This window comes from Thalassophryne amazonica, chromosome 8 (genome assembly GCF_902500255.1).
Source record: "Thalassophryne amazonica chromosome 8, fThaAma1.1, whole genome shotgun sequence".
Classification (NCBI taxonomy): domain Eukaryota; kingdom Metazoa; phylum Chordata; class Actinopteri; order Batrachoidiformes; family Batrachoididae; genus Thalassophryne; species Thalassophryne amazonica.
The window spans coordinates 107,813,201-107,827,293 of NC_047110.1; the positions used below are offsets into that span (position 1 = coordinate 107,813,201).

General features: G+C 43.7%; 1 protein-coding gene across 1 annotated transcript in view; it reads left to right on the top strand.

The window, feature by feature from the left end:
* syt9b (synaptotagmin IXb) overlaps positions 1 to 12,082 on the top strand; it is a 159,028-nt gene extending 146,946 nt beyond the window's left edge. Inside the window, exon 8 of the mRNA XM_034177213.1 lies at positions 11,994 to 12,082. Coding sequence (XP_034033104.1) covers positions 11,994 to 12,071 — 78 coding nt within the window. The 3' untranslated portion in view covers positions 12,072 to 12,082. The remainder of the gene's footprint in view (positions 1 to 11,993) is intronic.
* Positions 12,083 to 14,093: the final 2,011 nt, after the last annotated feature.

Here is a 14,093-nt window from a genome sequence, read left to right on the forward strand (position 1 = left end):
TGGTGGGCTCAGGGTCTCATCACTGCTTTTTGCAGATGATGTGGTCCTGTTGGCTTCATCGGCTGGTGACCTCCAAGACTCACTGGATCAGTTCACAGCCGAGTGTGAAGCGGCTGGGATGAGGATCAGCACCTCTAAATATGAGGCCATCGTTCTCAGCAGGAAACAGATGGATTACCTACTCCGGGTAGGGAATACGGCCTTGCCCCAAGTGAAGGAGTTCAAGTACCTCGGGGTCTTGTTCATGAGTGAGGAGACAATGGAGCGTGAGATTGGCTGGAGAATTGGCGCAGCAGGAGCGGTATTGCATTCCCTCTATCGTACTGTTGTGACGAAAAGGGAGCTGACCCAAAAGGCGAAGCTCTCAATCTACTGGTCAGTCTTCGTTCCTACTCTTACCTATGGTCATGAGTGTTGGGTCATGACTGAAAGAACTAGATCGCAGGTACAAGTGGCCGAAACGGGCTTCCTCAGGAGGGTGGTTGGTGTCTCACTTAGAGACAGGGTGACAAGTTTGGTCATCCGTGGGAGGCTCGGAGTAGAGTCGCTGCTCCTTCGCTTTGAAAGGAGACAGCTGAGGTAGTTCGGGCATCTGGTAAGGATGCCTCCTGGGCGCCTCCCAAGGGAGGTGTTCCAGGCACGTCCATCTGGGAGGAGACCCCGGGGAAGACCCAGGACTAGGTGGAGAGATTATATCTCCACACTGACCTGGGAACGCCTTGGGATCCCCGAGTCAGAGGTGGTCAATGTGGCATGGGAAAGTGAAGTCTGGGGTCCCCTGCTGGAGTTGTTGCCCCTGCGACCCGAACCCGGAAAAGCATTTGAAGATGACTGACATGATGACTATGACTGATTAAATTATGTGCACTGCTCTGACACAGCAGTTAACTTATCACGGGACTATAAACTCACACTGTTGACACATCTCTCACGGAACAAACACTCATCCTGTTCTTCAGTTCCAAATAGCAGTTCTTCAGTTCCAAATTCAGCCTGTTTTCCAACTACAGAATGAGGGTGTAGCTGCAGTTTGCCAATTTTGTATTAATACAGTACTGGTTAATATTGAAGAGGATTCCTTAAGGGTAGTTAGGAGAAAATTTTCACAACACCGAGCCTTTATTTTTCATAATTTTTTATTTGTGACAATGGATAAAGTTAAAGAGCCCCGGAGTGGCCACCATATAATGGTGCCTCATGTCGCTGCATCCGCCACACTGCGACACAGTCTTGCATCCTGGATGGTAACCACCCAAGCAGACAACTGGTCCATCCCCATCTCTTGCAGGTAACCATCTATCTGCCACAGCCAGCTGAAATATGGGCGTGTCTTTGGCACCTGCACTTTCATACGGTCATTGTAAGGATATAATGCTGCCCACAGTGGTGTGCAATCAGAATGCTGCTCTCACTTTATCACCACTGGGTGTTTCACACACTGCATGAAGCTGGAGCTGGAAATGAAGATGCATTAGGTGTCACACGATTTCCCAGAAGACCTACGGTATTGTCGAGAGGTCAGTGACCCAGATATTGGCAACACTGCTGAAGCTTAAAGAGCGCTTTCACTGTCTCCATGAGCTTTTGTATAGCCACACACACACACGGTAAGACATCCTCCGGTAGCTGTGTTTTATCTCAAGCCATTAGCTCATGATCAGAAGCACTGGACTCGAGCAGCAGGACCTCAGATCCAGACTAATGGCTTATATATGTTACTTCAAACGATCATTGGACCAGACTAATGCACATGCACAGACACATACACGCAGTCATGGATACAGTTCTACAAAATTAGCAGGGCTGTTGTTGTCCTTTCCGCTGCTCAATTTTTTGTTGAGGGTCACAACAGATCCTCATTAATATTTGGCACAAGTTTTTACATCGGATGCGCTTCCTGATGCAACTCCAGTATTGTTTTTATTGTATTTTTTTTTTTTTTTTTTTTTTTACAACCACTCCCACACGTGGGACCTGCACATCTGCACAGTAATTATCACTGGTCCTGAAAAACACACAGGACAGTTTGGACTCACCGTGACCACGCACCTCTCCTGGATGATTTGGACCTGGCTGGTCCGCAGCATAACAAGAGCACATACAATCAGAATCAAGAAGGTCCTCACTCTTTGTATATTGTGCCTAAAACTCTCCTGGATATATTAACTGGGTTCATAGACGTTGTTACTACGTTTGTTTTATGTAAAAATGTCAGACGGTTGTTTCTCCGTTATTTTCAATGGGAGTTGCTGCGAGCTGCGATCGCTTCCTGTTCATGTCGTTCGGGGAGAAAGTGAAGTTTGCACTTTAACGTCCTGTTTATTGTAATAAATAATTTTTTTTATTAACAAACAGACAACTGTAAATCCTTAAAAGGATCAAACAGACGTAACTTTAATTGTAAACTTGGAGGTCTTTGGACCCGGAAACAGATTTATCACGTGATGCATTACATCAGCGCTTAACAACCGGACTGCAATGTGAAACATACTAGTGAATAAAAATAGCCTTGACTGTCATAAAACGTAATTAAAAAGAAATAAGTACAACAAAAACTTCAAGACTTGAGTTTGTAACTTCTAATTATTTGTCAACAGTCTGGTGAGAGGGCAATAATAATAATAATATCTTTATTTATTATATAGCACGTTTCAGGTTCACATATGCCACTTGGCAGAAATCATGTACTCCCACCCCACCTGGAACTCCACCCACGTTCCTCTCAGTACAACAAAGAGAAAATGGGGAGTGCTCCCCCGTCCCAGGACACACACACACACAGCTCTTGATATTTCGGAGTGAATCTTTCCATGCTGGGAAGCTGAAGTGTGTTGAGCTTGCAGCAGGCTGCCTCGAGTGGAACACAAGCCTGCAGCACATGTATTTAGTCTACTTGTGGCAGAGGTTGTTTGATATTAAAATACTCCTTGTACATGAATGCACAGTTGCGTTAGCTTTTAAATGACTAACTGACAATAAATCTGTACTTTGCACCATTATGTAAACTTTAAAATTAAGCCGCTGTTCATATGCATGCCGAACCATGGGGGGCAGTCCACACAGACCACGATGGTCTCTTTCACCACTTTCTCTCTTGCAGTATTGTCCAATTTAGACTTTGCTGGCATTTCTGAAAAACTAGCATGAAGCTCACTGCTCTCCTGACCGCAGAGTTTTAATAATTCACCAGCTTGTTCTCTTCAGTCAGGGCTGTAAACACATGCACACCCACAGACAACAACAACATGATTCTGCTGAATCCTCCAGAGTCATTTAAAATCCATTCTGATGTTGCCCAGCAGAAATCAGATGAAATGAGGGAAGCAGAAAGCTTGGGCCACCTCTACTGTGTCACATGAATGAGTGGCTGAATGAAACGTTCAATCCCAGAGTCTCTCTTGTGTAGTGGTTGGTGGGTTTGCAAGATAACTTTGAACTTAAAAATCCTTGGCTTTTGAGTCTGAGGAGGCCGGGTCACGTTAAATAAGAACACGCTACCATGGTAACCAACACTGCATGCTGCAACCTCAAATCAAAGTCATCAATCAGCCTGCAGGAACAAATCTGTCAGCATCTCTTCACGCTGGGGATATGGAGCAATGACTCAGACAAGAATTAGAGAGTATGCATGTGCTGCACACCATATGCAACCAATCAATGACTACGTTTACATGCTGTTAATATTCGAGTTGTCAATATTCCAGTTTCTGAATCATTAGGAATAACCCGTTTACATGCTTAAGCAGACAGAGTTACTCCTGTATACATGGTGACTGGTATCTTTTGGAATATCTCCATCTAAACAGCGACGCATGGACAACGTCCAGACACACGGAGAACATCATGACACAAATATGCGTCATTTCCATTACTTCTTCCTCTTTCTACCATCAATAAAAGACATTATATTCATGTCTTTCACGATACTAATGAAGTATTCGGTTTCCTCCTCGCTCCAAAAGTGTGGTGCTGTGCTGCTGCACCTGGATTTCGCCATACTTGTTTATCTCCGCTTCTGTGGTGTCCGGTGGGTTGCGCGCGCCGCATACAAGTAGTTGCCGTACTCAAAAGACCAAGATTCCTTGCAGATAGGACAAGCACAGAACACAAAATAATGTTCCTTTCTATGCGGATATTCCGATGCGCGTTTATATGACCTGATATTTGGGTTAGAAAAGGAGTAACCCAGGGGTCATATTCGGGTTTTTAAAAACCGGAATATGAGCATATTCAGGTTTTTGCGGGTGTTTACATGGCTGTGCACAACCGGGTTATTGCTAATATTCCGGTTATGAAAGGGTTATTGGCTGCATGTAAACGTAGTCAATATCTTCAAACTGGTTTATTTTACTGGTTTCTTTACTCCTTTCTGGCAGCAAACTGAATTTCTTTGGGCTGTGGACAAAACAAGACATTTGAAGGCATCATCTTCGGCTATGATTGCCATTGTTCACCATTTTCTGGACCTAATCCATTAATTGATTATGAAGATGGGCAGCATGGTGGCCAAGTGGTTAATATGCTTCTTTCCAAAAAATTAGATTCCCTGTTTAAGACCATCCATGTGCAATCTCCATGTAATATGGAGTTGTGTCAGAAAAAGCATTCCGTGTAAAAAGTAGCGCCAAATCAACACGCAGATTCACATCTGATCTGCAAGTGGAAAAAGAGAGAAGACAAAAGTACTAAATTACTAAAACATTTCAAAGTTCACAATGGAAACAGGGAATTTCAGAACATCTTGAAAATCCCACCACAGTTAAGACAATGCCATGGCATAATGGCATTACAGACACCCTTCTGGACCCTCAAGGTTACAACTGACCTTTTCAGACACATATCTGTGACAGTGATAATGGGGCTTTTATGCCCTGTGTCTATGTTGCGTTTTTATTTACTTTTCTGGGTGCCACCATGAAAATCCCTGAACAAAATCATCTCAATATAGACAAAAAAAAAAAAAACCTCATCTGTGATAGCAGATTTGATAGATGCTTGGTTCTTGCTGAGGGTGAGTACTTTTTAATGACCATACGTCATAAGATAGCCATTAGCTGTTAATTAGTGTTATAATTTATTAGTGTTGAGGGGTGGTGGCTAAGCGGTAAGTGCACTTGTTTTCAGTATGGAAGTGTCCCGGTTCAAGGCCACCCCTACCCATTGTCCATGTAATCTGTAGTTGTGTCTGGAAGGGCATCCAGCATAAAACGACCTCTACCTCTGATCTGTTGTGATGGCCCCTAGTGAAACGTGGGAGAAGCCGAAGAGACTTACTATTCACCAGTGGTGGGCACAGCTAACCAAAAAGTTAGCTTCAATAAAGTTCAAAGTTCTTTATTAATCGTCTCAGAGAAATTTAGCTTGGTGCATGAGGGGGCTCAACTACACAAACAAACAGGACCAACATTAGAACAGTAATAACCACAAAAATAAATACAACCAATAAAATAGCATAAATAACCTTAAAACCAGTGAAAAAAGAATAAAATAACTGTAACCAACCCACTATCAACTACTAAAACCACACAGCCATTAACAACTCGCTACTCAACTGGAAAATGTGCAAGATCTATGACATAAAGTGCAGTTTAAGCTTGTTCATTAATAACCTTAATAGACAATGGAACAAATGAATATTTGTACCGGTTACATTTGTACTGATTACTCTTTCCCGAGTTTAACAAGAAAAATAACATAACAGATAATCAGCTAACTGAAAAGTTATCTTTTGTAAAGCTAAACTGATAAACCACCCAAAAATTTATCGGAAGCTACAGCTAACCGATAACTTCCAGTATTGTCTCTGGTACACTTGCAACTACTAACAAGCTGATTTTGAGTTTTAACACCATGATCACTTCTGGTAGCATCAAAGGCGACCACAGACCCAAACAATGAGTCAGCACATCTGTCTTTGAGCATCCTGCCAATTGCTGGAAGCTCCTGTTTACCACATAACTTACAGCAGTAAAGCAGTTGCGAGGAGCAGCAAAGCTCAACTCCCTACTCAATAGCAGTGTCGCCGTGAGGCGGAGGTCTTGGAAAATAAAGTAGTGCTGACTTGTGGTTTTGATTTAAAAATAAAATTAATACCGATAGAATAACTCCATTAATGCCAATTCTGTCATTTGTACAAAGTTAGAACATATATCTTTTAATTTTAAATAACAAACACAGATGGCAAAGGGATTATGGGTAAAATATGCCTCCGCTAACACTGATTGGTTGACTCATTCATTCTATGTAAAAAACAACACGTTAATATGAGGTGTGTGTGTTGGTGTTTACATATAAATGTGCTTTTGGAAAATACGCCTTTTTTATTTGGTAAAAAAAAAAAAAAAAAAAGCCATTTGCAAAGCCAGAAAGTCAACTTGTGATAGACAACCTTCTGATGTAACTGGGGTCAAAATAAATAGAACACTGCCATCTTCTGGTATCCAGACGCTCATACTGCCATGAACACTACTGGCCAGTAGATAGGAGTAGAGACCGTGAAAACTTGCCAAAACAAAATTCCAGATCTGTGTCTGCTATGTTTAAGCTGCGTGGAATTTAATAAACTGAAACTGAATTTCAGACATTTTATATATTACTCTGGAACAAAGATGACAAACAGTGTTTGACATAAGCAGGAGGACGTTAAAGAGCAAACAGGAAGCAAATTGCAGCTCACAATGATTTCAATTAAAAATAATGGAGAAGCAACATGAGCTTCTTCTGGCATTTTTACATAAAGCAAACACAGTAACAACATCTATAAACCCAGAGAATATATTCACGAAAGTTTTAGGAACAATATACAAAGGGTTTAATGCTGTTTGTGTGGAGCCTGATCAGAGCATCGCAAATGCATTTCTTCTGTCGTGAATGTACTGAGGTTACCCATAATGCACCTCGACACAGCATGTCCACACTAAAACCTTCAAAATTAGTGCATTACTTTAAAACTAAAACATATATCTGATATTTTCACTTTATAAAACTTCAGACGTGATGTTAATTTAAATAACTTGTCTGAAATTAGTTTGGTTTAAATTCTAACCACAAGTTAAAACTGTATGCCTCTGGATGACTTGGGGGATATTGCCAGTGCATCAGTATGGGGTCAAAAAAATGTTTTTATTTTTTTGTGACCAGTTCTCCTTTGCTTGCAGAGGATAGGACTGTACGAGGTCTATTAGAAAAGTATCCGACCTTATTTTTTTCAAAAACCATATGGATTTGAATCACGTGTGATTGCGTCAGACAAGCTTGAACCCTCGTGCGCATGCGTGAGTTTTTCCACGCCTGTCGGTTGCGTCATTCGTCTGTGAGCAGGCTTTGAGTGAGGAGTGGTCCACCCCCTCGGCGGATTTTCATTGTCAGGAAATGGCGGAATGATTTGGGCTTTTTTTTCCATCAGAGGTTTTTCAGAAACTGTTAGAGACTGGCACCTGGAAACCATTCGAAAAATTTATCTGGCTTTTGGTGAAAATTTTACGGGCTTCACAGAGAATAAGGACTGTTACTACAGCTTTAAGGACGGCTTCAAGGACGCTCGGTGCGCTGCGCTCTGTGCCGCCATCGAGAGCCACAAACCATCGGATCATTTCTAAACGGATGGCTCTGTGGAGCCGGGACCATCGTGTGCACTTTCTCTGGTTATCACAAGAGCTGGACATCAACCATTTTCCGGCAGATTTCACTTTTAACAAGAGATTTTGTCATGGAAAGCCGAGCGGAGGCTTCGGGCATCACGACCGATTTGCTGATGGAGCGAGACAAAGGAACACCTCCGTTTTGGTCTCACAGGACGGCTTTGAGATGGCGTTCAGACAGCTGTCGGTGGTTTTTCCATCGAGTGATTATCCGAGAAATTGTGGATGTGCCAGGACATGCCAGAACATGTCCCGTGAGGCTTCATCACGGCGTTGCTGTGCGCCATGCGGCACCGCCGCGATGCGCGAAGCCTCCGCTCCTCTTTCCATGACAAAAACTCCTGTAACAGTGGAATGTGCTGTTCATTTCCAAACTGGACGCTGTGTTTTATCCGGGACGTTGTCTGACTAGCACAGGAATTGTGAAAGACGTGGACATCAGCACTTTTTCGGCACATTGAGACAGACGTGCGGAGGAATTCCGCGCGTCGCGGCGGTGCCGCATGGCGCACATCAACGCCGTGATGAAGCCTCACGGGACATGTTCTGGCATGTCCAGGCACATCCACAATTTCTCGGATAATCACTCGATGGAAAAACCACCGACAGCTGTCTGAACGCCATCTCAAAGCCGTCCTGTGAGACCAAAACAGAGGTGGTTTTGTCTCGCTCCATCACCAAATCGGTCGTGACGCGTGAAGCCTCCGCTCGGCTTTCCATGACAAAATCTCTTGTTAAAAGTGAAATCTGCCGGAAAATGGCTGATGTCCAGCTCTTGTGATAACCAGAGAAATTGCACACGATGGTCACGGATCCAGACAGCCATCCGTTTAGAAATGAAATGGTCATTCAGCCTGTCAATGGCAGCTTCGGAGCGCGGCACGCCCCACAGCCACTGGGGGCCGTCCTTAAAGCGACAGTAACACTCATTCTCTGCCAAGCCCGTAACATTTTCACCGAAAGCCAGATAAATTTTTCTAATGGTTTCCAGCTGCCAGTCTCTAACAGTTTCTGAAAAAAGTCTGATGGAAAAAAAGCCCAAATCATTCCGCCATTTCCTGGCAATGAAACAACGATGAGGGGGTGGACCACTCCTCACTCATAGCCTGCTCACAGGCAAATGACGCAACCGACAGGCGTGGAAAAACTCACGCATGCGCACGAGGGTTCAAGCTTGTCTGACGCAATCACACGTGATTCAAATCCATATGGTTTTGAAAAAAATAATATTGGATACTTTTCTAATAGACCTCGTACATCTACTACAAAACATTTAACAGGTAGGTACTTAAATCTTTGATTTCAGACTTCATAAATGTTTGTAACTGTTAAGCTTTTCTCACCACGCCTGTAAAAATATGTTAGTGGTCTAAAATTTATCCGACCAAAATATGTTAGCGGTCTAAAATTTATTGGACCAAAATTTATCAGAAGATAATTAGTCTGCTGATGGTTTTCAAAGTTATCTGAAAAGCTAATCCGATAATGAAAACATTGATAATTAGCGGTGAGCGGATCTGTACCCACCACTGCTATTCACTGTTTATTAGTGTCACAGAAACAAATCTCAGTGAAACGACAGACAAACCATTGTGGGCACTCACTCAGTGATTTTCCAACGGGAGGGGGAAGAAAAACACGCTGTATGGACATGGGGTCTGCATAATTTGATTCAAAAGCCATATTATGATTACTGACAAACATTGTGATTGCAATATGGCAGGGGTAGGCAACCTGTTCCAGAAAGAGCCATGAGGGTGCAGGTTTTCTTTGCAGCACTGACTCCACCAGGTGATTTTACTGATTAATATCACTTTGAGCAGATGGAATCAGTTAATCAGTGAAATCACCTGGTGGAGTCAGTGGCTGCAAAGAAAACCTGCACCCTCATGGCTCTTTCTGGAACAGGTTGCCTACCCCTGCAATATGGTAAAACATGGCCTCAAAATTCTCCTCTTCCTTTGGTTTTAAAGCTTAGTGAGCAAAAGCACTGTGAGTGTATTCTGAAATATTTAAGCAGCGGGTCAGTTCTGGGAGCATATTCTGAATTTATCTTCACCTGAATTTAACTTCACCAAATGGACTTCTTGTTTAGTCTTCATACCCACTGGTGTGGCCTCAGGCGATGCAGATTCTGCTTTTAAACAGGACCAGCTGTGCTCATGCTTCCAGTTTTTGAACATCTCAGGAAACAAACATGACAAACAGAACTTTCATTCAGTGACAGCAGATGTCTGGCTGCCCAAGACATCACACACACATGAGGTCTGTCCAAAAAGTATCGTACCTTTTTATTTTTTCCAAAAACTATATGGATTTGAATCACGTGTGATTACATCAGCCAAGCTTGAACCTTCATGCGCATGCGTGAGTTTTTCCACGCCTGTCGGTTGCGTCATTCGCCTGTGGGCAGGCTTTGAGTGAGCACTGGTCCACCCCTCCCATCTGATTTCTTTTGTCTGAGAACTTGCTGAGAGGCTGCCGCTTTGCTCCATGAAATTTTTTTTCAGAAACTGTTAGAGACAGCCAGTTGGAAACCATTCGACAGATTCAGTTGGATGTCGGTGAAGATTCTGTCGGCACCACGCGGATTATGGACTTAAAACCTTTTTAAAGATGGCCCACAGCGGCGGAGGACGCGCGGCGCACCGAGCGGCCAGTTGACAGGCTGGATCGACCAGATCATTTCTAAACTGAATGCTGTGTTGATCTGGGACATCGTGTGACTACCACAGAAATGGCAACAGAGCTGGACATAGCACTTTTGCAGCACATTCCACTGTTACAGGAGATTTTGTAATGAAAGACGTGCGGAAGATTTCGCGCGTCGGCACGAAGCAGCTCAGGACGCGCAGCAAAAAAACACCTCCGTCTTGGAAGTCTCACAGGACATGTTGGGGCATGTCCAGCTGTTACACAATTTCTCAGATACTCATTCGACTGAAAGCCATCGAAAGCTGTCTGAATCTTCTGAATGGTTTCCAACACGGAGGTGTTTTTTTTTTTGCTGCGCGTCCTGAGCTGCTTCGTGCCGACACGCGAAATCCTCCGCACGTCTTTCATTACAAAATCTCCTGTAACAGTGGAATGTGCCGCAAAAGTGCTATGTCCAGCTCTGTTGCCATTTCTGTGGTAGTCACACGATGTCCCGGATCAACACAGCATTCAGTTTAGAAATGATCTGGTCGATCCAGTCGGTTGATGGCCGCTCGGCGCGCCGCGCGCCCTCCGCCGCTGTGGGCTGTCTTTAAAAAGGTTTTAACAGTCCATAATCTGAGTGACGCTGACAGAATCTTCACCGATATCTAACTGAATCTATCGAATGGTTTCCAACTGGCTGTCTCTAACAGTTTAAAAAAAATTTCATGGAGCAAAGCGGCAGTCTCTCAGCAAGTTCAGACAAAAGAAATCCGACGGGAGGGGTGGACCAGTGCTCACTCAAAGCCTGCCCACAGGCGAATGACGCAACCGACAGACGTGGAAAAACTCACGCATGCACACAAAGGTTCCAGCTTGGCTGATGCAATCACACGTGATTCAAATCCATATAGTTTTTGAAAAAAATAAAAAGGTCCCTTACTTTTTGGACAGATCTCGTATCACCGTCACTGCAGCGTCAGCAGCGGTTGCATCTCAGTTTGTTCAACGGTTCTGTGGTTCCGCGCTATGTGAACACGTTGCACAGCCTGATGCTGCCTACACCGTTACAGACCCCTAATACCAGGTTGGATCAGTGACGTGAACCGTGACTCAGTGCAGCAGAGACAGACTTTGTTACAACAGATCAAATCAAGGCTCCAGTCCACCGCATGCCTTCTGGCAAGCTAACTGAAATTTCACGTAATTGTTTTTAGAAAATCCATTTCTGTTACACTCTTTTTTTATTATTTTGTGAATGTTCCTGTCCATTCAAATACAAACCCCAAGGTGTCAAATATTCTGTCATCACAAATTTCCATCAATAAAGTGATTACCGTATTTTCCGGAGAATAAGCCACACCTTATTTTTCTGCATTGTAAGCTCTTTCATTTGGGATTCTTGGACATTGTAGTGTACTTTTTATTTTGTTCAGTGCTTTATTCCTGGTAAGTCCTGTAGAAACAGTCCAGAGTTATTATTAGTAACATAGAAGTTGCACCCACTGTGGGAACCATTACACTCACATGACACTCGGTCTGAAGTTTTTGTTGTCACTCTAGTCTTGCTGAGGCTCATAGTTTTAAAAGGGTGGAACGATGCTGCACTCTGCGATGTCATTCAAAAGCACATAGATAAGCGCTAGATTTGTTTTCCCCGTTGTCACTTCTCTGTACACAAAATGAACATCTCTGTCTCTTTGTGTCCTGGTGCAGTGGGTCGGACAGGGAGCCACCGGGAGCGGGAGCCAAAGAGGATCCACCAATTCTCTAAAGACGCCGCCCTCACCATGACCACATAACCATCTCTCTCCCCCCGTCGTACCCCGAGCCTCAGGGTGATTCATGCAGTGATAGATGATTGAGCTGCAGATAGTCTTACTAGCTGGTAGAGCACAGGATCTGACTAATAAGTGACGATGGTAGAGAACAAACGCCTCTCAGCAGTCTCTCAAATCGATGTGTCATTAGACTGAACCAGTCTCGACTGTGCTAAGACTACTGCACACAAAATCCACTTCTTACCTCCCTGCAACCTGAAAACCACTCAAACTACATTCCATGTGAAATACTACAGCGCTTTTATTCCTCCATTAATTCAGACTGGGTTTCTACCAACAGCATTAAGAGCTTTTCAAACAGGTGAGATTATGAACCGGTTAAGCTTCTTTGCCAACTGCAGTTTGTGAGACCAAAACAATTTATTCTTATATGAATGATTTGTACTTACACACACACACACACACACCACACACACACACACAACACACAACACACACACAAACACACCAACACACACACACACACACACACACCACACACACACACACCACACACACACACACACACACACACACACACACTACACCACACACACCACACACAGGACAAAACCTCTGTGACACCACCTATAGATCTTATGAAGAGCAGGTCTGAAGATCAAATGGGCGCCTCTAAATGAGACCAGCCAACCCATAAATGGGTAAAGAGGTGGACACAGGTGAGACCATTGTGAATTGGAAGGAACTTTAACCTCACCCCCCACCAATTAACTCAGTTACCAAACAGGTTAAGGCTAATAGGCTAACCTTGATGATTGGGGTGTTGATTAACTTATTTTTGCAGGACTGTATGGAGATTTTTTGTAACGGCTGGCCTTTATGTGGGTATTCAATAACTGACATGCTATCAATCCTGCTAAATAGTTCTAAACTAAGGATCGACCGATCTGATTCAGTATCGGCATCGGCTTACGATACCAACGTAATTCAAGTATGGGAAAATATCAATACCACCTGCGATGTTTTCCAATACCGGGGAGGAGCCACTGTGATACCTGTCAACTGCTGCTTGCTCTCTGCTCTGTTTGCTTCTGAGCATGAGGAGGGGAGAGGGGAGGTTTCTGAACTGAAGCCGGGCTGTTTGAGAGAGGTCTCTTCCGCAATCAAGGCAGCAAATTTCCGCCCAGCTCTTGGGTTCAAATTATCTGTACCGCCAAGCACGGATTTTCTGAAAAATGAATTGAATTGTTGCTGAAAATGTGTGCTAAAAAAAATCAGCTGCTTCAGCATCCTGTGAAGGCTATGAAATGGCAGCTCAGAGCACAGCTGAACAGATTTTTCTGTCCACTGAAAAGGGAAAAAATAATCCATCAAAATCCTTCAGTATTAATCCCAAGTCCTTGTGTGAGGCATCGCTGATAATACATTTAGAAATTTACGGTTTATTTTACAGTTTGAAAGTAGACATGGGCCAATAACGGTTTCACGGTATACCGCGGTATGAAAAAGCCACGATATCAGAACCACTAAAATTTTATTATACCGTCCCTACGGTATGAGCGGGGTTATGAGAATTTTTGACAGGCAGTGCGGAGCTAGCCGCTGTTGCCCTTCCCCCTGGCACGCACCTCTGTCTCTGTTTCCAAACAGGCAGCTAACATTAGCTATCTCTGCATCATGACTGAAGGAGGCGAAGCCTGTACTGAACTTTTCCCTCCGTCTAAAAGGACAAGTCGGCTTTTTATTTTTATTTTCTGCAGAACAGCCCTTGAAGCCAAAAATGGTGGCAACAAAGCACCGTAGCTATGGCCTATGTCGGTACGTGGAGCGATTCAAGGTACCCGCAAAGGGATTACATGGAAGGAGTAAACTTTATCCCATCTTTGAAACCACTGAGAAGTACAAGAGGTGGACTCGAGTCGTGCTTGTGGTCTACCAAATTTCTCCCACAAACATGTCAAGAAGGACAAATACATCTATTCCAAGCACTTTGTTGGTGAAGCTGGGCCAATATTGAGCATCCGGAGGTCCTGGA